Below are 24,996 nucleotides of genomic sequence, written 5' to 3'. Positions count from 1 at the left end.
AACAGGGAGGAGGGGGAGGACAGGTAAACCACAATACAACGCTGTGGTCGTGTTAATGCAGCGCGGCAATCTGTAAATAAAAAGAAGAATGGCACAACCATTAGTTATTCATGAGCTGACATAGTTGATATACCCAAAGGGGGTTACAACCGAAAGCATATATCCGTTTAAAAAACCCATCACTAATAACATGCACACCATGTAAATAAGACCTGATTAAAAAAGTTAAGTAACCAATACCGTTATGTATGACATTTTCCATTAGATTATCCACGCAGCTAGGCAGTGCTCAGATTCTGCCTTCCGATAGCTCGGCTGGCATTGATACATCCCTTCCTCAAATAAAAATTTGAAGAACATTATTTCAAACATCCTGAGCAATATATGATGCCTGTTAGTTAATGAACAAACAGATGGCGAATTTGAATTTGAGATTTTGGAAATGCTTTGAATGTTTGTTGAAGTTGTTTTATATACAGGATTTATAGGGGACACCGGGGAAGTTAATTTAAAGTTCGGTCCATTTTTATCAAGTTAATTAAGCCACTCTAGACATCTATACATAACACCACGGAATTAGATTATCTAAGTCCGTGATAACACTTAAAGGAGAATTTCATGCTGTTCTTTATCAAATAATAATAAAAGGGCAAACACGTATATATACGTCCGTATTTTAAGAATTATATAATATGTTATTTTTTTCGGTCGGGGCATGTTCGGGTAATCGAACAGTCTGGAGTAAGTCCACGTCGGAATCAACATTATTATGACATCATAAAGCATGCAACGTCCGATTTTTCCGCCACTGTCACGGCTTTCCATGTGCACGTGTCCCAAATTGATATTTCAACTGAATTAACAACCAATGCGAAAATAAACTAAGCTGATAGCAGGGGCGGGTCCAGGTGAGGGCGTAATGGGCGTTTTTAAAAAAAAAACACCCAAAAAACTATCGTAATCTGCTAATATTGTATTGAATATGGCAATTTATCATATTCCTTAGGCCTAATTAAACACATAAACACCCTGACACTTTAACTATAAAATATACATGCTCCAAGTCAGGAACAGTTACATTAGTGCATTTCACAATTATTTTATGTTTTTTTAGCAAAATTCGGTTTACCAAAATGTTCGCGAAACAGCTTGAGAAAGAATTAAGTGAGGTCTTTGTTTCTTATCCTCCTTAAATTTACCTCCAGCGTTTAATCATTTTATCATTAAAATAAATTTCCACACCAACTTTTCACCATCGGTGAATGTTCCATTAAGTCAAATGAGCTGCTGAGATCTTCAAAATAATAAAATATTTTTTAAGACCCAAAATATCAGGGGCATCCCCGTCTCTCCTATACATAACGTTATATGATACCGATAATTAACTAGTATTTTACATTTACAAGTAGTTCACAGCTCTTTTTTCTCTAAAGCAGTATTTTTGCCGTTGATATTTCCAGTGTTCGTCTATTTCGTATATAGTAGCTGCCAAGGCGTTTACTTAATTCGTCGTAACTGCTGTTCTGCACTTGTTCATATATATATATGTGTCAACAGTTAGGCTATGTACGTACTGCACGAATGTATAAATTATAAGACATTTCCAGGTTATCTCCCCTTACTGCCCTCACGTGATATTGTTTTGGTTTGTATGGTTAAAATGGCGGCAAGCCTGCTGGAGAACAACCTGCGGTCTCTCCACAAGTGCCTGAAAGCCGGTGATGCCTCGGCAGTGGAGCAGAGCAATGGAATCATCTCAGACATCAGTCAATTATGTCTTCACGAAATCGACGATAAAGAGATTGGTAGTTGTCATGATCTTGTTTTACCGGCGTTTTGGATCAATGCTTGTGTCAGAGCGGCGCGTCTAATTACCCAATACTACCCAATACTACCCAATACTACCCAATACTACCCAATACTACCCAATACTACCCAATACCACCCAATACTACCCAATACCACCCAATACTACCCCATACGACCCAGTTATGAACCAAATACTTCTTTATTACTGTGAAATATCACCTTTGTAGACGTTGTTTACTTCCATCTGCCATATTTTATCCGGAAATATGCGATTTGGTGCCGAAAACATCACCGAGATGCCGTGACTATGACCCAATACTACCCCATACCACCCAATACTACCCCATACGATCCAGTTATGAACCCAATACTTCTTTATTACTGTGAAATATCGCATTTCTTGAAGTTATTTACTTCTATATGTCACATCCTATCTGGACATATGCGATTTGGTGCAGAAAACATCACCGAAATGCCGTGACTAGGGGTTCGACGATTTACAGGAACGGGCAGAAAACTATTAATTATTATATATACATTGATGAATATATATATTTAATTAGATACATTTAAGTATCATTATCGGGTATAAGATATATTTGATAAAAGAATTGCAATTACATGATACTATATTAATTCTATTCATGTCATAAAATGGTGTTATTAAGATCATATATATAAATTTAGCAGGAAATATTTAGAAAATTTTAAATTACTTTTCATAAATGTTAGTTATTCAATTTTGTTAAACATAACAGTATCAATTATATAACAATGCTGGAGAAGAACCTTCAGTTAAATTAGATACTCAAATACTACGAAATTCAAAAAGTATATGGATTGTATATGATTCGAAGTCCTTTCAATTACTTGATTAACTCACAGATAGTCTGTTTTGGACAAGCTAGATATTTTTTCCATATATAGTTCCCTGACCAATCTTATGAAGGGTAGACGAGTAGGTTGTCATTAAGTAATGTAAAAATTAAATAGATTAATAAAAGGAATTACGTTACGCTTCTTATACATCAATCCAGAGACGTATATATTACATTACGTAATATATACGTCTTTGATCATCCGAAAGCAAAATACTAAATGACATGAAAACTTGATTCGACTCCAAGAGATACTGTATACACATATACTTTATTCAACTCGTTGGCCATCTCAAGTAAATGTGATCTCTATAGATACATGGTAGATACCGTGATGTTGCAATTTTATTTAACATCTAAGTCCGTGATCTAAATCACAGTTACAGGTAAATATATATATTATAATTTAATTTTATAATGTCTTCCGAGGAATTACAAATTCCACTTGCAAACCACTTATATAATATGTACAGAAGACGTAGCAGTCTATGTGATTAGTTATAATTTTAAACAGTGTCTTGTAAGCCATTTTAGGCTGAACATCATATACAATTACATTTTCTATTTAATGCATTTGTTAAATATGATACCAGGTGTCAATCAGAAACATTTTTTTATGAAAATAATCTTCCGTTTAAATATAATTAGCTACTAGTTAGTGTGAATTTAGCAGACCTCGCTGGAAGGGGGCTCCCCAACCCTTGGAAATCTAAATTTCACTACAATGTAGAACTAGGAAATTATTCATTTTATTTATCACCATTGTTATTGTTTTTTTAAAGACATCATGTTTTAAGGCAGTAAATATAAAAGAAACCTTTTAACTATTATAGTATGTAATATGTAAGGACAAAATCCAGGAGTTTGTTAGGTAGGGGCTGTCCCAATCACCTGCTCTCTGGATTGGCACATGTGATAGTTTGTTTTAATTTATTAATGTATTATGTATAATAGCTGTTCTTAACAAAATTATGATATTATAAATTATGTAACTATATGTGTTTATACTGTGTAACTATATACTTGTACGATGTAATTGTGATATATGACACTATAATAAACAAAATTGACTTGACTTGACTTAACTATATATATATATATATATATATTGGATATGCAATGACGACGAAAACGGAGATAAATTTTGAATAGAATTGGCAAATAGAGGATTTCCCCCAAAATTACTTGTAGTCAACTAAATTAGAACAAATGTTTAAATAATTTTATTATGCAATGAACGTTATAAACGTATTGACGTACATGAACATTCTACGGATTTTTTTTTATTTATAACAACTATCGATATAATATGTATAAATATAGATTTGTTCCAATATATACTAAAGATACATGGTCGTGAAAAGTAAATCTACTCTTACTAAATACTCGTCAAATTTATTTAAACAAATTTAAGTCTTTAAAAACATCAAGTTATATGAATGCATAACCACGGACTTTATCTAATTCCGTGTACAATATCTAATTTTAAACATAAACTTAGTCCCGTGCAATTGAATAGATTCTTGATATATGAAATCCATTTAAAATCAGCGAAATCATTTTTATGTAAATTCAGCATAAGCTTGTACATTATACTAGACAATTTATTTTCACCTGTAATTAGTTTATACCAAAACATTATCATTCTAGATTTAATTTCAATATCCAGCGAGTACCTACCCGTTTCACCATATACCATTATATTTGCTGTGGAGCTACGTATGTTTAAAATTCTTTAACAAAACTGTACACGTAATTTCTCAATCATATTGGTATTTTCAAACCCCAAAATTACTTTTTGAAACGTATATAGATATTAAAGCATGAAGGATAAATATATTTTCAGTTGTAGAGTAGCCTTTCCTAAAACCAGCTTGAACATTGGAACAAGAAGTCTATTGTCTACTATTACGGAATTAGATAATCAGTTTTGACCACATCGGCCTTTGAAAAAAAATGAAACTTAAAGCGTTTCACCGTGTTTCTTTCTTCTTTACATATACAATTAATATACAGTATCGTTTTTCTATAACAGATAAGGCCTAACAATCCAACATATGGACTTCAATATTTATTTACGTAAAACACGTATTTCAATTAACTTATATTTACATATAGAATAATATTTAATTTTCAGATTGATGTCCCTTTTTTGAGTTGGAAAATTGCGTATTTTCTTTTTTTTAAGATCGTAGACGTGATGGGATTGTAATCTACACATTAACACCAATTAATTCACTCAAAATATATTCATGCTATTTATTAAGAGTTGAGTATAAGTTATGAAGTTATTAAAATTTAGTTATCATAATGTCATTTCCAATGTTTCAGGTGTTATGACATCGCAATAACAATGTCATATATATAAATGAGAAAATAACTCAGATACATATTTATTATATATGTAATATATAATTCTCTGAACAACCCTTTTTTATAGAATAAAACAGAGACATAAATTGGAACCTCGGCCTGGCAATATATATATATATATATATATATTTAGTCCGATCCTGCCCCGTTCCTGTAATTGCAATTCTTTTATCAAATATACCTTATACCAGATAAGGATAATTAAATATATACAATAAATATATATAAATAAGTCCGATCCTGCCCCGTTTCTGTCCATTCCTGTAAATCGTCGACCGTTCTTACCCGATCCATATCAATGCAATACTTTTTTTTAAATTCTTTGCAATCCTTTTATCAAATGACGTATCTTGTACCCGATAAAAAAGATATAATAATATAAATATAAATATATATATAATTTAGTCCGATTCTGCCCCGAATGCCGATCATGTAATTGCAATCATTTTATCAAATATATCTTATACCCGATAATGATACTTTAATGTATCTAATCGGAGACGTATAAAGCCATAACTGTGTTATATACGTCTCTGATCTAATATATATATTCATTAATGTATAGGCCTATATAAAAATTAATAGATTTCTGCCCGTTCCTGTAAATTGTCGAACCCCTAGTCACGGCATTTCGGTGATGTTTTCTGCACCAAATGGCATATTTCCAGATAGAATGTGACCCATAGAAGTAAATAACTGTAACATTTCACAGTAATAAAGAAGTATTTGGTTCATAACTGGATCGTATGGGGTAGTATTGGGTAGTATTGGGTGGTATGGGCACGGACTTAGATCTAATCTAATTCCGTGGTATGGGGTAGTATTGGGTCATAGTCACGGCAATTCGGTGATGTTTTCGGCACCAAATCGCATATTTCCCGAAAAAATATGGCAGATGGAAGTAAATAACGTCTACAAATGTGATATTTCACAGTAATAAAGAAGTATTTGGTTCATAATTGGGTCGTATGGGGTAGTATTGGGTGGTATGGGGTAGTATTGGGTCATAGTCACGGCAATTCGGTGATGTTTTCGGCACCAAATCGCATATTTCCCGATAAAATATGGCAGATGGAAGGAAATAACGTCTACAAAGGTGTTATTTCACAATAATAAAGAAGTATTTGGTTCATTATTGGGTCGTATGGGGTAGTATTGGGTAGTATTGGGTGGTATTGGGTAGTATTGGGTAATTAGACGCGCCCGTGTCAGAGTGTGTATTGATGTGCAAGCTAAGCAAGTTTGTAGAAAAGAGGAAAAGGTGGGCGGAGTTGGGGCGGCTTAAGCAGGTTGTAGGTCATCCCTAGAATGATGAATTCCCTCGTTTGTGACTTTTTTCTGGTTACAACTTACAGGGAACAAAAGTGACCTGCTTTACAGAGAAAAACTAGAATGAAAACACCAATCGAAGGTCGCCAAAAAGAGGTTTGAGCTCGATTCCTAAAACAAGTTCACATGGTTCAGTTTAAACAAACATGCGAGTGCACTAAAGATATACACGCCTTGTTTCAAATAAATTAAATGCAGTTCCATTATCAGGAAAAAGTGCATTCTATATATAAATAGTATTCGCTCACCTGAGATTCACTTAATTGACAGTGAATGCCCAATGACCTACAGTTGTGGGATCGCACAACCTTACACGATGTGCGGTGTGAACGATGTGGGCACGATGTGCGAACGATAAGAATCTGGACGATCATTACTTGCGTACAATTGTGCGGACGATGGATGATCATAGTGCGATAACTATCGTGGTTGGTGTAAATAGAGGAATGACTTTACAATATATATGCTGGTTTGGTGTTTAAACATATAAACTTGATTTTGTAATTATATTTCTATAATCTAGCTTCATCTTTCTATCTATACTTTCTTAAATTCAGAGATTGTGTTAAGAAACGACCTAAATTGACACATGTAAAATTACAACAAATATGGAGTTGGTCCCATATACAGGTAAACATAGCCACTTTGTACAGGTACGTACCTGAACCGTAGTTTTCCTCATCCGGGGCACTTACGTAACTCGACGAGGTGTGGAAATCCAGGTGAAGGGGAGCTATAGACCAAACCGAATGCAACTAACAAATACTAAATTCCGGTTATGTTTTCATAACAGTCATTCGGTATCCAATATCAGCTCCCTGTGTCAGGCACAAGCTAGGTAAAACTCCAGTCATTTATCAAATTGTTATTTACCTATAGCCAAACCCATTCCTGACAGTCTAATGGTCACTGTAATATTGTGTAACATGCATGATAAAACTGTACATACAGTAATCTTAATTATTGTGATGAGAAATTAATATATACAGTGTACATTACTGCATACAAGCCTTAAGCTTCCGTATGATTTTCAATTCCGTAATATTGATCAACAAATTGTACCAAATCGCACAGTTGGGCGGAGTGAAGCACACAACGGGGCAAACAATTGTGAAACTGCACAGTTGTGCGCACCATGTGTGGACGATGTGCGCAAGCTATTTTTGGTGCGTTGTGTGGTCACACAACTGTATATACAAAGGATCAGTTGAGGGGAGCAAGAATATAAACATCAAAAATCTACAAGTATGCTTCACTAACACTGAGCCCAGTGTTGCTTTGCATAAGACAATAAAGTGACAGACATCCACATTGTCATCTGATATGCATGTCCAACTGTAACACGATCACATGAACAAAAATCTATAAAACATTGTTATAGCTTCTTCAGCTAAAACACTAACACCAATTACTTATTTAAAAATTCTGTGGAATGAGCAATTCTGTAGAATGAGTCGAGAAAAATATTCAAAAGTCTTTACTATTGGATTGACAAAAAGTAGCCCTTCACTGTATATAAGAATATTAATATGACTAGTATCCATGTTTTACAGATCTCTGCTGTTCAGCATTGTTTGACAAAGACAAGGGAATCATAACGTTTCTGAACAAGACAGTCAACAAAGATGAGGTATGCAATACATACTGTATATCAAGAAATTTTCGATGCAGTTTCATTATTGGATTTTGCTCTCACCATGATGCCAGATATTGTAATTATATGAGAAGGGCACTATTAGCATTGGGTAAATAAGCATTTCACAGGTGAAAGTAGATCTAGAGTATTTGATGCAGCAAAACTTTTCTTGTGTACAGTATTGTATATTGAGTTACATTGTAAATGGACCAAGTGATGTGTTTTTGCTCACTTCTGAAGTTAATTGTGTAACATTATATGCTTTAGGCTATTAATATTATACACATGTACTATGAACACACCAAACGTTTTAGTTCACGTTGTGAACTGCTGGTTCATTATATTCTGATCATGACAAAAGATTAGATTGAACAGAAAGTAAAGTTATCAATGTTTGACATGATAATTAGTATTTTAAGAACCATATTAAGTGTTGCATACCATTTAGTTTTAATCAGAGGTCCTTCCTAGACAATATTATATATTATATTATTCTGATCTCATTGATTTATAGTCATCTTTTATGGTTAAAATGGAATCAAAACTAGAAGAGATATACAGGTGCTTCCTTTAACTGCATAATTGCACTTGTAAGTACCTGTCTCTGAGAATATAGATTATACTGACTCAAGCTTTGCATTTGGTCAGTTCCTTGGCTGTAAACAAAAGCTACTGGAGCTGTTGTCTGGATTTATACAAAAGGTTGAGAAGAAAATCCTGCCTTACACAGTGGACATAAAGGTATGAGTAAACTCGGAGGGAATAACAGATTTTGACATTGTTTACTTCATTTATATTACTTTCAAATATTTGTTAAATAATGATAAAGATAGTATTAATTGTTTATGATATAACATTAAAACAATAGACCGCCTATTATTGTTCTCTTTAAAAAAAAGTATCTTACTTAACAGACCTTCAGGTTATTTTAAACTGCAATTAACTCAATTTCTGGGTTTGACCCGCAGGATGATAGTGATAGACTAAATTAAATGTGGTAATATTTACATGTAAGTTTATGTATTCTGTAGGACAGTGGATAATGTTGCTTAGTATCAAATTTATTTCTTTTTTGACAGGATGTGTGTGTCTCCTTATTTTTCCGTGACCGGTTTGCCAAAGTCAAGAACGGAGCTGTTCCTGTTTTGGCTAAGGTGATGTTTTGTGGTGTAGTGGTGATGTGGAGTTATTTGAGACAATTAACCATTGCAGACATTCATAATAATCATGTTAATTTTTTTCAATCCAATTTTCAATCTCATGAAGACAGCAAATTTTGTCCAGGTATATTCTGGAATCTTCTAAGTATTTTCTAAAAAAGGACTTAACATTTTACCATGTCTTTGTTTTTGTTTTTTGATGACGTAAATTGATTTTGATAAAAATGTTATCCTTCCTGTTATGGCATGCGCAACACCGTGGCAAATCTTTGTTTCAGTTGTTGGAGCTGACAGCTGGGACCAACATTGGAAAGGACCTCAACATCCCAAAACTGATTGAAAAATTTTTCATGGAGCTCACTAAAGGGTCAAAGGTGTCTTCCACAGGTATCAATTATATACATTGGGTCTGAATGTTTTCTCTGGTCTATGTAAACGATCATTGATGCAGAATACAAGGGAAAACCTATAGAGCACTAAACCAAATAGCACAGGTACCCTTCTCAGTTACAGTCTAACAATTTGATTTAGATATTCAGAGTGTATGGATAAATAACTAGATCAGAGGTGTGATGCTGAAAGTTCAGTTTACACTGAGATTAATATATGTATTCTTTATGTATTAAGATATGACTCGAAGAACTGTGTGTAATGCTAAATTAGGCTCATTAGAAATATTGAATTAGAGGATTTAGTCTGAGTAAAAATAAAAATTGTCAGCTGTTTCTTTTAAGTTGATAGAAAGTGTGATCTTAGTATTCATTAAATCAAAAGTTACATTGAGTGTTATTTGGTTTCAGTGAAAGAGAACATATTCGTGCTGCTAGGGGTTGTGGCTGAGGTGTACCCAGAACACATGACTAGCTATGCTGAGAGATTCACAGGGCTGTGTGTAACATCACTAAAAACTGAGGTAACTTTACAAAAATCATGGATTTTCCCCTAAGTTTTCAATAAAATGCATCATTTTGGAAAGATGTAATGTCACAGTTTTACTTTCTACACAAACACTATACGTATTAAATGTGTCACATCGTTTCAAGACTGACTAATCCTTTTGTCAAGCTATGACTAATATAAGGGACCAGTTGGTCTTGAAACGTTGTGATTATTACATATACATTGTTTGTGTAGAAAGGAAAGCTGTGATATTTCCCATCTGTTTTTGAAATTTTCAGATCATTGGGAATATTTGTGATATGAGTGATTAAAAAATTGACTGGATATTCAGGTTTTTAATGAAGTACAAGTATGAAAATCATATGGAGTGCTTTGTGATTTTGTTACAAAGATGACCTTTCCTTAGATTCTGTGTCAATTGGGTATGAATTCCTTAGCATGATTGCGTTTGACCTTCAACTGACCTTTCCGACATAGATCCATCTTCTGCAGACATGTAGCCTTTTTGTACTTACTGTTAGATTTAAATGTTAATGGAATCACAAGGCTTCTTTCATGTACACTTCAAAGATCATTGATAGCGTCATGTGACATTTACATTTGCACAGATATGTAAAGAAGTTGAATTCTTGTCATTAAAAACCATTTCACAAAATTTTAAAATGTTAGAGGAACTGGAAAATAAGGTCTCCATTGACTAAAAAAAATATTTAAAAAATTCAATAATTAAAGAGTGCTCTAAATATAAAGGAAAGGATCCAGATAGACTCTATGACTGGGAATGAGGTTTACATATCCTATGTTCCCTCTGCTGTTACTCTTGTTGAAATGAGTAAATAAATGCATTGTGAAGTATTGCTTACTGTGTAGGTCAATGGCCATATCGGTGCAAGTAATTAATTATGACATCATTTCCATTGTTGTGTGAGAGGTAGTGCACCACTATAATCAGATCTGTACCAGGTACAACTAGAATCAAATTGATTGGCTGTGAATACATTTCAGTTCTAGTAATTAACAGAACACTGGTGTCATACATCAGACTTCTGGACAAGTACATACACAGTTGGTGCAAACAACTGTATTCTAGATAGGGTAATGATAATTCTTAGAAAAACATAATTTTGTAAAAAAAAAAATGTTTTCAATGAACAGAATAGTACAAATATCAAATTATTAAGACACATGTAATGAAATAGGTAGAAATTTCAAATGTAATGTTTATTGTCAGATGACTGCAAAAACAAGGAAGGCAGAGTTGTCCATCATAGCGGGCAGTCTAGCTGGTCTGACTTCCTGTCTGGTCAACTTCACCCAGTCTGCTGATGACAGTAAGAAATCATGTAGATCTTTGTCCTGGGGAAAAATAGCTTAATTATCAAATCATGTATAAATATATCCACACTGACTGTGTTTAGCTTAGTGTTATAAGGGAAATTATAATAGCATCTGTATTTTAACCTTTGGCCATATCATTTAAGCAAGAATAATGGTTGGGTATCTGTTAACTAAATGCTATTGGTTAGAGTCATGTAATAGTTTATGTTTAGTTTGGTTATTTTATAAATGGTTCAATCATTATTCCCAAAATGAAAATGACCAAGTATACTTGTTAATATATCTATCATTGGGTTGACATCATTTCAGGGTCCAAACAGTCGTACGAGATATTTAAATATGCTCGGATGGCCATAGATCCAAAGGTAGACTACACCCGTTACCAAGTGCCTAGTGCTGGTCTCAAGTTGTTTACTAAGCATGCCGCACAGTTCAGCCTGTATCTCATTGAGGACTACCAGGTAGGTAGTATATCACAGTTCAGCCTGTATCTCATTGAGGACTACCAGGTAGGTAGTATATCACAGTTCAGCCTGTATCTCATTGAGGACTACCAGGTAGGTAGTATATCACAGTTCAGCCTGTATCTCATTGAGGACTACCAGGTAGGTAGTATATCACAGTTCAGCCTGTATCTCATTGAGGACTACCAGGTAGGTAGTATATCACAGTTCAGCCTGTATCTCATTGAGGACTACCAGGTAGGTAGTATATCACAGTTCAGCCTGTATCTCATTGAGGACTACCAGGTAGGTAGTATATCACAGTTCAGCCTGTATCTCATTGAGGACTACCAGGTAGGTAGTATATCACAGTTCAGCCTGTATCTCATTGAGGACTACCAGGTAGGTAGTATATCACAGTTCAGCCTGTATCTCATTGAGGACTACCAGGTAGGTAGTATATCACAGTTCAGCCTGTATCTCATTGAGGACTACCAGGTAGGTAGTATATCACAGTTCAGCCTGTATCTCATTGAGGACTACCAGGTAGGTAGTATATCACAGTTCAGCCTGTATCTCATTGAGGACTACCAGGTAGGTAGTATAACACAGTTCAGCCTGTATCTCATTGAGGACTACCAGGTAGGTAGTATAACACAGTTCAGCCTGTATCTCATTGAGGACTACCAGGTAGGTAGTATAACACAGTTCAGCCTGTATCTCATTGAGGACTACCAGGTAGGTAGTATAACACAGTTCAGCCTGTATCTCATTGAGGACTACCAGGTAGGTAGTATAACACAGTTCAGCCTGTATCTCATTGAGGACTACCAGGTAGGTAGTATAACACAGTTCAGCCTGTATCTCATTGAGGACTACCAGGTAGGTAGTATAACACAGTTCAGCCTGTATCTCATTGAGGACTACCAGGTAGGTAGTATAACACAGTTCAGCCTGTATCTCATTGAGGACTACCAGGTAGGTAGTATAACACAGTTCAGCCTGTATCTCATTGAGGACTACCAGGTAGGTAGTATAACACAGTTCAGCCTGTATCTCATTGAGGACTACCAGGTAGGTAGTATAACACAGTTCAGCCTGTATCTCATTGAGGACTACCAGGTAGGTAGTATAACACAGTTCAGCCTGTATCTCATTGAGGACTACCAGGTAGGTAGTATAACACAGTTCAGCCTGTATCTCATTGAGGACTACCAGGTAGGTAGTATAACACAGTTCAGCCTGTATCTCATTGAGGACTACCAGGTAGGTAGTATAACACAGTTCAGCCTGTATCTCATTGAGGACTACCAGGTAGGTAGTATAACACAGTTCAGCCTGTATCTCATTGAGGACTACCAGGTAGGTAGTATAACACAGTTCAGCCTGTATCTCATTGAGGACTACCAGGTAGGTAGTATAACACAGTTCAGCCTGTATCTCATTGAGGACTACCAGGTAGGTAGTATAACACAGTTCAGCCTGTATCTCATTGAGGACTACCAGGTAGGTAGTATAACACAGTTCAGCCTGTATCTCATTGAGGACTACCAGGTAGGTAGTATAACACAGTTCAGCCTGTATCTCATTGAGGACTACCAGGTAGGTAGTATAACACAGTTCAGCCTGTATCTCATTGAGGACTACCAGGTAGGTAGTATAACACAGTTCAGCCTGTATCTCATTGAGGACTACCAGGTAGGTAGTATAACACAGTTCAGCCTGTATCTCATTGAGGACTACCAGGTAGGTAGTATAACACAGTTCAGCCTGTATCTCATTGAGGACTACCAGGTAGGTAGTATAACACAGTTCAGCCTGTATCCCATTGAGGACTACCAGGTAGGTAGTATAACACAGTTCAGTCTGTATCCCATTGAGGACTACCAGGTAGGTAGTATAACACAGTTCAGCCTGTATCTCATTGAGGACTACCAGGTAGGCAGCATAGAACACAGTCCAATCTGTATAACCCTACTAATGTCTGTGATAGTGTATTGAATTGTTACTATAATAATGTGTTTGACAGGGGATGTATGATAAGCTGCGTCACTGGAGTCACCACCACAACCGTGACATGCTACACTTGGGAATGTCCGCCATGGAGGCTTTCTTGGGACAGGTCAGTATTACCTTATGGTGACCTTCAGGATTTTGTTTTCTTACTCTGAACTATTAACAACTTGAAGCAAAACTTTTCATTTTTTGTTGATTTAGTGTGAAATTTTTGAATATTTGTTTGATGTATTTATTTATTACAGTTAAGTGTAAATTTTCCATCTTAAACTTCTGGTTAGTTTTATTAATTCAACAAGAACATTAGATTCAGTAATATTACACTGTTATTTGGTGCTTTGTCATTGTTCAGGTATCAGAGATGCTGGTGACCAGAGCTGAGGAAGGTCACAAGGAGGGAGCTGTCTTCAAGGTAGAACACAGTTTAGTTTTATGTTGTTGCTAAATATTTTTCCGTGTATATGGGTGTTCCGTTTTATACTTATTTAAATATGTTAGCAAGTCAGAAATGGAATTTTTTGTAAAGTGAAATCTGCTGTTGGACAGTTAATTAATCTGATTCATTACTTCGACAGTTAATTCATATATTACAGAGTCGGGGTGTTTAAGTGATTGCGTGTTGATTGTTTTGTTACAAGTGATTTAACAAAATACAGTATATTTATCACATTTGTGAAAATTCATCTGGACACAAATCTGTGGCCACCATTAGCCAAAGGAGCAGAAGTCATACTGTAGCCAATTATCCTAGCAATCACAAAAAACAGGTGTGTTACCTTTGCTACTGATGATGCATGTTTTTTTTGTTTTTTTTCAGTTCTTCATACAGGAGTTCCGGACATTAATGAATGACACCTCAACTAGTGCCAAGGAAGTGTCCTTGGCCATACGGGGCTACGGGCTTCTGGCTGCTGTATGTAGGCTTTGAGTTTAGTATTTCCTCATTATCATGGGTGCAAAACACTAAATTTTGAATGCACTCAAAAATTTAAACCTTACTGTGTGCAGAAAGTCACGATCTTGTTTTGATCATATATATAAATATATTTCAAAATAAACCTTCCAACTCACGTTAATGTCACCTGAGTGATATGGTACCTATAGAAAACATGACTTTATTCTTACAAAAAGGGCTATTCCATCAATTGGTAAAAGTTTGTTTAACATGTATCATGATTCAAGAAACAATACAGAATCATAATGTAATGTTATCTTTTGTTTTGAAAGTTAATGTAAAGATTAACTCAAAATTTTGATCATATGAAAAACAATTTCATTCGAACATGATGCATTACTGTTCATTATTGAGAATCTATGTAGGGAACTTTGTTTTACATCATCATTAACGTTGATAGGATGCATGCAGTCCTTAAATAAAGTACTACAAGGTTATCAATCAAACAGTTCAATCAAGTTGAACTATTCTCGAAATGAAATGATCCATGCTTAGTAAAAACATAGAATTAAGAAGTATGAAATGACATAAAGTGAAGAAAGATAACACTTAAAGCAGAATTTGTAAACCATTATGTGAGTAAGTTTCAAACTTTTATTTTCGATTTCTTGGCTTAGAAGCTATCAAAATGCTAGACACTGTTATAATTAAGTCAGTATTATTGTTTCATCATTAAGTTACTGTTATTGATATAAGGTTGTCTAGTCAGTTAAGTTCCATTACAGTACTAGATCTGTGTTAAATACTTTATTTCAGCCATGCAAGACATTCCTTAAGCAAGCAGATGTACAGTTCATGTTCAGCGAGATGATGTCGAAAAGTGAACAGCAGTTTCTCAGGTAAAAACATTCTGCAGCTAAAGTTTTTATCAGACAATATTTTCTTTTAACTGAAATGGAAGGCGACTATGTTGATAAAACTTGCATGTATTGATTAATTTTGCAATTCGTTTTCTGTTTTAGTGCACTAATTAAACAACAATTTAAAGCAATGTCTCCCAAAGTCTTTTTATATTTTGAAGTTTTGAGTTTGTTGATTACCAAATAAGCTACATGGTATAACAGTTAATATCCTTGGATTTCCTGTGTTAAAGTCAAGATGAAAACCTGGAGGAGAGGCTGTTTAATTTGCCTAGTTATCTGGAGGCCCTTGGTAACATCATCAAACAGCTGGATGAGGTATATTTATCTTAAATTCCCTCACAAAATATTTCATGTTAGACCAAAAAAAATTGATAACTTGGTTCTCAGGCCCGCGCGCATTTCATGGCACCGTGCGCATTGCCGATTTTATCGTGAAAGTAATAAAAAAAAAATTGTGAATGCGCCATCTTTAAAAAAATCCGGAAAATTGGTCCGCATGACGTTTTTACTTGTTAGTCACCCAAGTCCTGAAAATGTTTGAATAAAGATAAGGATTGAGATACAGGCAAGCGTTAAACTGATTATGACTTATTAGTCTTGTGTACAAATGGCGCTCATTTTGGTACAAATAAGGAATGGGGGGTTTGCGATTCTCGTCTGGAACATTGTGGGGGGATTTTCGGAGGCTTGCTCTATGACGGGTCTCTACACAACTATAAAAAGACAAGGTAATGCCCACAATGAACGTTTTACATACTACACAATAAAAAAAAAATCGCCCTCTTCTCGTTTTTGCCATGTAAAATGAAAAAATAAATACCGCCCTGCCGCATCTATTTTGAAAAAAATTGGCCTGAGAACCAAGTAATTAATTTTATTTGGCCTTATTGATATGTAACATAGATTATCTCCCCTGACACAACTGTGATATTGATGGGTTAAAGATTATCTCCCCTGACACAAATATGTAACTAAGGGGTTATAGATTATCACTCTGGGACACAAATATGTGCTATTGATGACATAAATACATATTGAATATTGATGGGTTATAGATTACCTCCCCTGACATGCTATTTAGGGGTTAAATATTCCCTCTCATTACCATTGCATTGTATTTAAGGAGTTATAGATTACCTCCCCTGTCATGTTATTTAAGTTATAGATTACCTCCTCTGACATGTGATTTAAGTTATAGATTACCTCCCCTGATTACCAATCATTGTATTGAGGGTCATAGGGTAATACATCCCCCGTTACAAATTATTTAGGGGGTTATAGATAACCTCCACTGACATGTACTATTTAGGGAGTTATAGATTATCTCCCCTGACATAAAAGTTATTTAGGGGGTTATAGATTACCTCCCCTGACATACATTGTTTAGGGAGTTAGATTACATCCCCTGTCATATATTATTTAGGGAGTTATAGATTACCTCCCCGACATATATTATAAAGGGGTTTATAGATTACACCCACCCCCCCCGAGACATATGTTATTTTGGGGGTTATAGATTACCTCCCCTGACACAAATGTTTGTTGAGGGGTTAAAGATTACCTCCCCTGATCCCCTTATTTGGCATAAAAACTGATATATGGATTAGATCTCATCATAAAGAAAATTGTTATACTGAGTTTAAAATGTACCAGCAGACTACATACTCATATCATGAAATGGGGTAGGGGACTATATAGTGTTAAACATGTCTATCTGTCCATCATTGTTCTACCATTTATATTTCATTTTTAAGAAACTTTATATAAATATTCAGAACACAGATACCTCAAATGAGTTTGCTTGTCAGGGTCATAGATCCAAATTCAAGGTTGCTGTTAAATTATTGTCAATACAAAAAAATCTTTCTTATTATTCTACCATCTTCTTCATTTTCCTGATTTGGATTGCACTCAGAAAACAGATGTTTATTAATTAACTTCATTTTTAAGGGTCCCACACCCACACCAAACTTGACAGGGAAAATATATGCACCAGGTGAGGCCTTCGTATCTATTAAACATGGTCTAGTTCATTTATATTCAAAAAGCTGTGTTCCCTCGCATCAGATTTCAGAGACCTATGCCATTTCTCTGGAACGACTGTTGGTGCTGTTGATTGAGAAGCTACCTTCCCTACCACAGACTCTCTCCTTTATCTGTCTGAAGTCCATACTCTGGCTGCTCCTGGCCGTGATGCCTAAGGGAACAACTTTCCAGCAAATAATGTCGGGTGTAGGTAAGTAAATCAATATTCCAGCAGGTTAGTCCTGGTGTAGTCAAATACAACCACACTCAAACAGGTCAGTCCTGGTGTAGTAAGATACAACCACATCCCAGCAGGCCAGTCCTGGTGTAGTCCAATACAACCACATCCCCGCAGGTCAGTCCTGGTGTAATAAGATACAACCTCATCCCAGCAGGTAAGTCCTGGTGTAGTCCAATACAGCCACATCCCAGCAGGTGAGTCCTGGTGTAGTTAAATACAACCACACTCCAGCAGCTAAGTCCTGGTGTAGTCCAATTCAACCACACCCCAGCAGGTCAGTCCTGGTGTAGTCAAATACAACCACACTCCAGCAGCTCAGTCCTGGTGTAGTCAAATACAACCACATCCCAGCAGGTCAGTCCTGGTGTAGTCCAATTCAACCACACCCCAGCAGGTCAGTCCTGGTGTAGTAATATACAACCACATCCCAGCAGGTCAGTTCTGGTGTAGTCCGATACAACCACATCCCAGCAGGTCAGGCCTGGTGTAGTAAGATACAACCACACTCCAGCAGGTTAGTCCTGGTGTAGTCAAATACAACCACACCCCAGCAGGTCAGTCCTGGTGTAGTCCAATTCAACCACACCCCAGCAGGTCAGTCCTGGTGTAGTAATATACAACCACACTCCAGCAGGTCAGTCCTGGTGTAGTCCAATTCAACCACACCCCAGCAGGTCAGTCCTGGTGTAGTCTAATACAACCACATCCCAGCAGGTCAGGCCTGGTGTAGTAAGATACAACCACACTCCAGCAGGTTAGTCCTGGTGTAGTCAAATACAACCACACCCCAGCAGGTCAGTCCTGGTGTAGTCCAATTCAACCACACCCCAGCAGGTCAGTCCTGGTGTAGTCCAATTCAACCACACCCCAGCAGGTCAGTCCTGGTGTAGTAATATACAACCACACTCCAGCAGGTCAGTCCTGGCGTAGTAAGATACAACCACATCCCAGCAGATCAGTCCTGGTGCAGTCCGATACAACCACATCTCAGCAGGTCAGTCCTGGTGTAGTCATATGCAACCACATCCCAGCAGGTCAGTTCTGGTGTAGTAAGATACAACCACATGCCAGCAGGTCAGTCCTGGTGTAGTCCAATTCAACCACACCCCAGCAGGTCAGTCCTGGTGTAGTCCAATACAGCCACATCCCAGCAGGTCAGTCCTGGTGGAGTAAGATACAACCACATCCCAGCAGGCCAGTTCTGGTGTAGTCAAATACAACCACATTGCAAAAGGTCAGTCCTGGTGTAGTAAGATACACCAACATCCCAGCAGGTCAGTCCTGTTGTAGTCAAATACAACCACATTCCAGCAGGTCAGTCCAGGTGTAGTCCGATACAACCACATCCCAGCAGGTCAGGCCTGGTGTAGTAAGATACAACCACATCCCAGCAGGTCAGTTCTGGTGTAGTCAAATACAACCACATTTCAACAGGTCAGTCCTGGTGTAGTAAGATACAACCACATCCCAGCAGGTCAGTCCTAGTGTAGTCAAATACAACCACATCCCAGCAGGTCAGTCCTGTTGTAGTCAAATACAACCACACTCCAGCAAGTCAGTCCTGGTGTAGTAAGATACAACCACACTCCAGCAGGTTAGTCCTGGTGTAGTCAAATACAACCACATCCCAGCAGGTCAGTTCTAGTGTAGTCAAATTCAACCACATCCCAGCAGGTCAGTCCTGGTGTAGTAAGATACAACCACATGACAGCAGGTCAGTCCTGGTGTAGTCAAATACAACCACATCCCAGCAGGTTAGTCTTGGTGTAGTCAAATGCAATCACATCCCAGCAGGTCAGTTCTAGTGTAGTCAAATACAACCACATCCCAGCAGGTCAGTCCTGGTGTAGTAAGATACAGCCACATTTCAGCAGGTCTGTGCTATTATATGTAAGTGATATTCAGGTAGTATAACCACATTTCAGCAGTTCACTCATTTATTACTTACATACATATTTAGAACACTTATAGTCACATTAAGGTTGGTGAGTTTTCCTTTGTGATTCTTCCGTCAATGTAATTAATTTTGTTCTATTGATCCTTCTTTTGGTGCAAAATTGAATCTAAGTCATGTCAGAGACACTTTCCTGAAACAGTCTTCATTATTCAAAATTGGGGTTAGTAAAAAAAACACCAGAAAAAATATGAAAAGTAGGAAACGTAGGACCAGTCCTAAACAGTGCTATATCATAAAGGCAATATATACTTATGATCATGCCTAGAATATAGTTGAAATTAAACCTCTATCATAGGTAAGCTTTATAAAGTTTATATAATAATATATGTGCTATACAGTAAATAAAAGTGCTATACAGTAAATATAAGTGCTATACAGTAAATATAAGTGCTATACCAATATATGTGCTATACAGTAAATATAAGTGATATACAGTAAATATAAGTGATATACAGTAAAAATAAGTGATATACAGTAAATATAAGTGATATACAGTAAATATATGTGCTATACAGTAAATATAAGTGCTATACAGTAAAAATAAGTGATATACAGTAAATATAAGTGATATGTCAAATATTGGAAAACTTTATGTTTCTTTGTAGTGAAACTTTTCATCAAATTGTTCACAGTATAATAACTTGTGCCTGGACTGTAGTATTCCAGGGCCTGATCAGGACCTGCTCACACCCTCCTGTGGTAGAACTTGAGCAGACTGAAGAATCTACCAATCCACAGCCAGAGGGAGTCATGGTGAGGAAGATCACATATAAGGACTACATATCATTGTGGACAGGCCTCTTGAACAGTGCCAGGATCAAGGTAAGTCTTTAGTAAGACTTAACAATGTAACAGTGCCAGGACCAAGGTAAGTCTTTAGTAAGACTTAACAATGTAACAGTGCCAGGATCAAGGTAAGTCTTTAGTAAGACTTCAAAATGTAACAGTGCCAGGATCAAGGTAAGTCTTTAGTAAGACTTCAAAGTGTAACATTTTAAAAATAAGTAAAAAAAAAAGGTAACAGTGCCAGGATCAAGGTAAGTCTTTAGTAAGACTTAACAATGTAACAGTGCCAGGATCAAGTAAGACTTTCATTGTTACAGTGCCAGGACCAAGTAAGATTTTACATTGTAACAGTGCCAGGATCAAGTAAGACTTTCATTGTAACAGTGTCAGGACCAAGTAAGACTTTCATTGTTACAGTGTCAGGATCAAGTAAGATTTAACAATGTAACAGTGTCAGGACCAAGTAAGACTTTCATTGTTACAGTGCTAGGACCAAGTAAGATTTTACATTGTAACAGTGCCAGGATCAAGTAAAACTTTCATTGTAACAGTGTCAGGATCAAGTAAGATTTAACAATGTAACAGTGCCAGGATCAAGTAAGACTTTCATTGTATCAGTGCCAGGACCAAGTAAGACTTTACATTGTATCAGTGTCAGGACCAAGTAAGACGTTACATTGTAACAGTGCCAGGATCAAGTAAGACTTTACATTGTATCAGTGTCAGGACCAAGTAAGACTTTACATTGTACCAGTGTCAGGACCAAGTAAGACTTTCATTGTTACAGTGCTAGCACCAAGTAAGATTTTACATTGTAACAGTGCCAGGATCAAGTAAAACTTTCATTGTAACAGTGTCAGGACCAAGTAAGCCTAACAAAGTAACAGTGCCAGGATCAAGTAAGACTTTCTTTGTTACTGTGCCAGGACCAAGTAAGACTTTACAATGTAACAGTGCCAGGATCAAGTAAGACTTTACATTGTAACAGTGCCAGGATAAAACCAAGACTTTACGATGTAACAGTGCCAGGACCAAGTAAGACTTTCATTGTTACTGTGCCAGGACCAAGTAAGACTTTACAATGTAACAGTGCCAGGATCAAGTAAGACTTTACATTGTAACAGTGCCAGGATAAAACCAAGACTTTACGATGTAACAGTGCCAGGACCAAGTAAGACTTCACAATGTAACAGTGCCAGGATCAAGTAAGATTTAACAATGTAACAGTGCCAGGATCAAGTAAGACTTCATAATGTAACAGTGTCAGGACCAAGTAAGACTTTACGATGTAACAGTGCCAGGATCAAGTAAGATTTAACAATGTAACAGTGCCAGGATCAAGTAAGACTTCATAATGTAACAGTGCCAGGATCAAGTAAGACTTTACATTGTATCAGTGTCAGGACCAAGTAAGACGTTACATTGTATCAGTGTCAGGACCAAGTAAGACTTAACATTGTAACAGTGCCAGGACCAAGTAAGACTTTACGATGTAACAGTACCAGGATCAAGTCTGACTTTATAATATGATATTACATTATGGTCTAGGTCAGAATTTGTAACTGTGTCAGGATCTAGGTCAGACATATACTATTGTCAAGTCATGTATGTCTTAGATCCTGGCACTGTGTATCTTTTTGTTTTGTTGTAGGATTTCTATGTGCTGACATAAGTCTAGATATAAGACACCGCCTCACAGAGGTTCTGTATGATCCTGGCACTGTGTATCTTTTTGTTTTGTTGTAGGATTTCTCTGTTGCTGACATAAGTCTAGATGTAAGACGCCGCTTCACAGAGGTTCTGTATGATCCTGGCACTGTGTATCTTTTTGTTTTGTTGTAGGATTTCTCCGTTGCTGACATAAGTCTAGATGTAAGACACCGCCTCACAGAGGTTCTGTATGATGAACTGATCGCATGTGTATTAAAGATTCTGTGCAAGCTTGATCTCACTTCAACCTCAACATCTGAGCTCTCCTCACAGGTGAGGTGTAAACTTTCTTATCAAAATAACAAATGTTTCTTCAAATATGACACATGCAAAAAATCAATGAAAATTAGAATCATCAATTGCTTTGACTTTAAACATAGCAAAGCTTATTTACTTTAATTGATTGCAGTGGTTCTACAGTAGCATATCAGAATTTAATTAAGAGATATACTGGTATTGCTGTTCAGTCTGACCAAAACAGCAAGGCAGGGGCTAGCGGTGAGGGGCTGGAGGAGGGAGGGGTCACTGGTGACCCCACTCAGGGCATACAACCTAACAGGCCGAAAGATCACCAAGTCTTTATCAACCTTGTTGACTTCTGCAGGTCAGTGTTCCTATACATGATGCTTAGGGGAATTTGCCTATTCAACAGAACTAGGCTGGGGTTGGTTTACTTTTTGCCACATTAGATTTTCCATTATGCTGTTTCACTTCCCAACATGCACTCTTGCACTGTATACATGTGTATTTATTTGATTGCATCTAGACAGGAGCTTTGTGTTTCTGCTTCCTTCTATTTATGTGTATATGTCTTAGTACAACTGTTACTGTAACACTGCTGTAGGTGCTAATTGTATTTAAGGCGGTTAGGTCATTGTTTACAGACATATTGTTCAACACAACATAATGTTGTTATACCTTCACTTAGTAGAGAGGGGTTTAAAGTGATCAATAGGAAGTGTGTCAGTGCATCTGTCCGTCCCTCTATCTATCTGTCTGTCCATAGTAAAAGGCTTTTGTACAATATTAAGTTTATATTTACACCATAGTAAGGAAACAATGAGTTCTACACCTGATTAGATTGGTTTGGTCATTGGTCCAGGTTAATTGACCACTTTTTAAAAACATTTTGTATTAGATAACTCATGAAAACCTCATCAGATTTAGTTTATATAACTGTTGTATGTTAACATCAACTCCTACACTTGGTTAGATATTGGTTGTCATTGGTCAAGGTTAAAGGGTCAAAGGTCACAATTGACCACTTTATGAGGGTAGGGCGAATATTTATGTGAAGTTCCCATCATTTTAATTTACAGACATTGTTATACTCAGTTTGCTGTTATTTACAGAGACCTGCTGCCAACTGTCCACTTTGAACTGTTTGAGAAGTGGATGTTTACATTCTGTCACAAAGTCATTCTTTGTTCAACTGAGTAAGTAACACATTTATGTACATTTCATTTTTTTAACTATTTGAATGGAAGACAAAATGTAATGAATTTTCAAGTTTTAAACATTATATTCTGCTCATACAAACAATTTTCAGTGTTATGACTTGCTTTTATTTAATTTTTGCAGTAACCCTTTGGTCAGTGGATTCTACAAACTCCTTGCTATGAGTATGAAAATTTCAAACAAGCTCAACTTTTTCAAGGTAATGTTGTATCTTGTAATTATTATATGCTCATGATCAACACAATAAAGTCAGTAGAAATCCAATTGGTCCCTCAGTTTCTCATCTCCTTCCCTGGAATATTTCATTGGATTATTTGAATGTTGTCTAGACAATAGACGATTTGTATGTCTCTAAATCATCAGTAGCATTTTTAGCCCACCATCATTAGATGGAAGGAAGTTGAATTTAGTTTTGCTTGCTTTCTGGCGTCCATTCTAAGTCAGTTAAACATTCGGCCAGTCTGCCTGTAAACAGCTGTTGTTATAGCTAATTATCAGAAACTAGTGTAAGGGATCACACACTTTTTAAGCACAATCCCCCATAGTTGTGCATGTTCTGACTGGAGATGGATTGGAAATGTGAAATTACTGAAATCTACATGTCCTAATAAGTTTGTTTCTGCTATTACTTAGAGACTGTTGAAGGGATCCTAACATTGTATACATGACCCCCTTATTCACTTATTGCAGTTTCAGTCTGGTTATGAAAACTACCTGTGACCAGTGCAGAATTTCCATGTAAACCTTATAAATTGTCCTACACAAGGTAATCAGTTGAAGATGTCAGCTGTGTAAAATAAACCACCGACATTTCCCTTGATGATGGAATTTTCTAAACCTATGACAGGCATCTATCCTCTTAAATGTATCCGGCTGCAATGTGTGGCCAAGTGTGTGTTTTAGTTGAGAACAGACAGTCTGAAATGTTGGTATTTCACAGCAGGTTTGTGATATATTTATGACATTAATTACTATGATGTACAGGATGATATATTTATATGACATTAATTACTATGATGTACAGGATGATATATATATATATATGACATTAATTACTATGATGTACAGGATGATATATATATATGACATTAATTACTATGATGTACAGGATGATATATT

General features: G+C 36.3%; 1 protein-coding gene across 1 annotated transcript in view; it reads left to right on the top strand.

Annotated features, from left to right (window-relative positions):
• The first annotated feature begins 1,657 nt into the window (after positions 1 to 1,657).
• Positions 1,658 to 24,996, top strand: part of LOC110461426 (DNA-dependent protein kinase catalytic subunit-like) — a 105,055-nt gene continuing 81,716 nt past the window's right edge. Inside the window, exons 1-19 of the mRNA XM_021514871.1 lie at positions 1,658 to 1,805; positions 7,943 to 8,019; positions 8,674 to 8,766; positions 9,105 to 9,179; positions 9,464 to 9,572; positions 9,986 to 10,098; positions 11,317 to 11,416; positions 11,733 to 11,884; positions 13,896 to 13,988; positions 14,235 to 14,294; positions 14,700 to 14,795; positions 15,594 to 15,676; positions 15,931 to 16,015; positions 17,768 to 17,936; positions 20,582 to 20,745; positions 22,552 to 22,692; positions 22,887 to 23,023; positions 23,772 to 23,855; positions 24,001 to 24,091. Coding sequence (XP_021370546.1) covers positions 1,661 to 1,805; positions 7,943 to 8,019; positions 8,674 to 8,766; positions 9,105 to 9,179; positions 9,464 to 9,572; positions 9,986 to 10,098; positions 11,317 to 11,416; positions 11,733 to 11,884; positions 13,896 to 13,988; positions 14,235 to 14,294; positions 14,700 to 14,795; positions 15,594 to 15,676; positions 15,931 to 16,015; positions 17,768 to 17,936; positions 20,582 to 20,745; positions 22,552 to 22,692; positions 22,887 to 23,023; positions 23,772 to 23,855; positions 24,001 to 24,091 — 2,067 coding nt within the window. The 5' untranslated portion in view covers positions 1,658 to 1,660. The remainder of the gene's footprint in view (positions 1,806 to 7,942; positions 8,020 to 8,673; positions 8,767 to 9,104; positions 9,180 to 9,463; positions 9,573 to 9,985; positions 10,099 to 11,316; positions 11,417 to 11,732; positions 11,885 to 13,895; positions 13,989 to 14,234; positions 14,295 to 14,699; positions 14,796 to 15,593; positions 15,677 to 15,930; positions 16,016 to 17,767; positions 17,937 to 20,581; positions 20,746 to 22,551; positions 22,693 to 22,886; positions 23,024 to 23,771; positions 23,856 to 24,000; positions 24,092 to 24,996) is intronic.

This window comes from Mizuhopecten yessoensis, unplaced genomic scaffold, assembly GCF_002113885.1.
Source record: "Mizuhopecten yessoensis strain PY_sf001 unplaced genomic scaffold, ASM211388v2 scaffold10619, whole genome shotgun sequence".
NCBI lineage: Eukaryota > Metazoa > Mollusca > Bivalvia > Pectinida > Pectinidae > Mizuhopecten > Mizuhopecten yessoensis.
The sequence above is the reverse complement of the archived record's forward strand: the minus strand, read 5'-3'. Positions and strand labels throughout refer to the sequence as shown.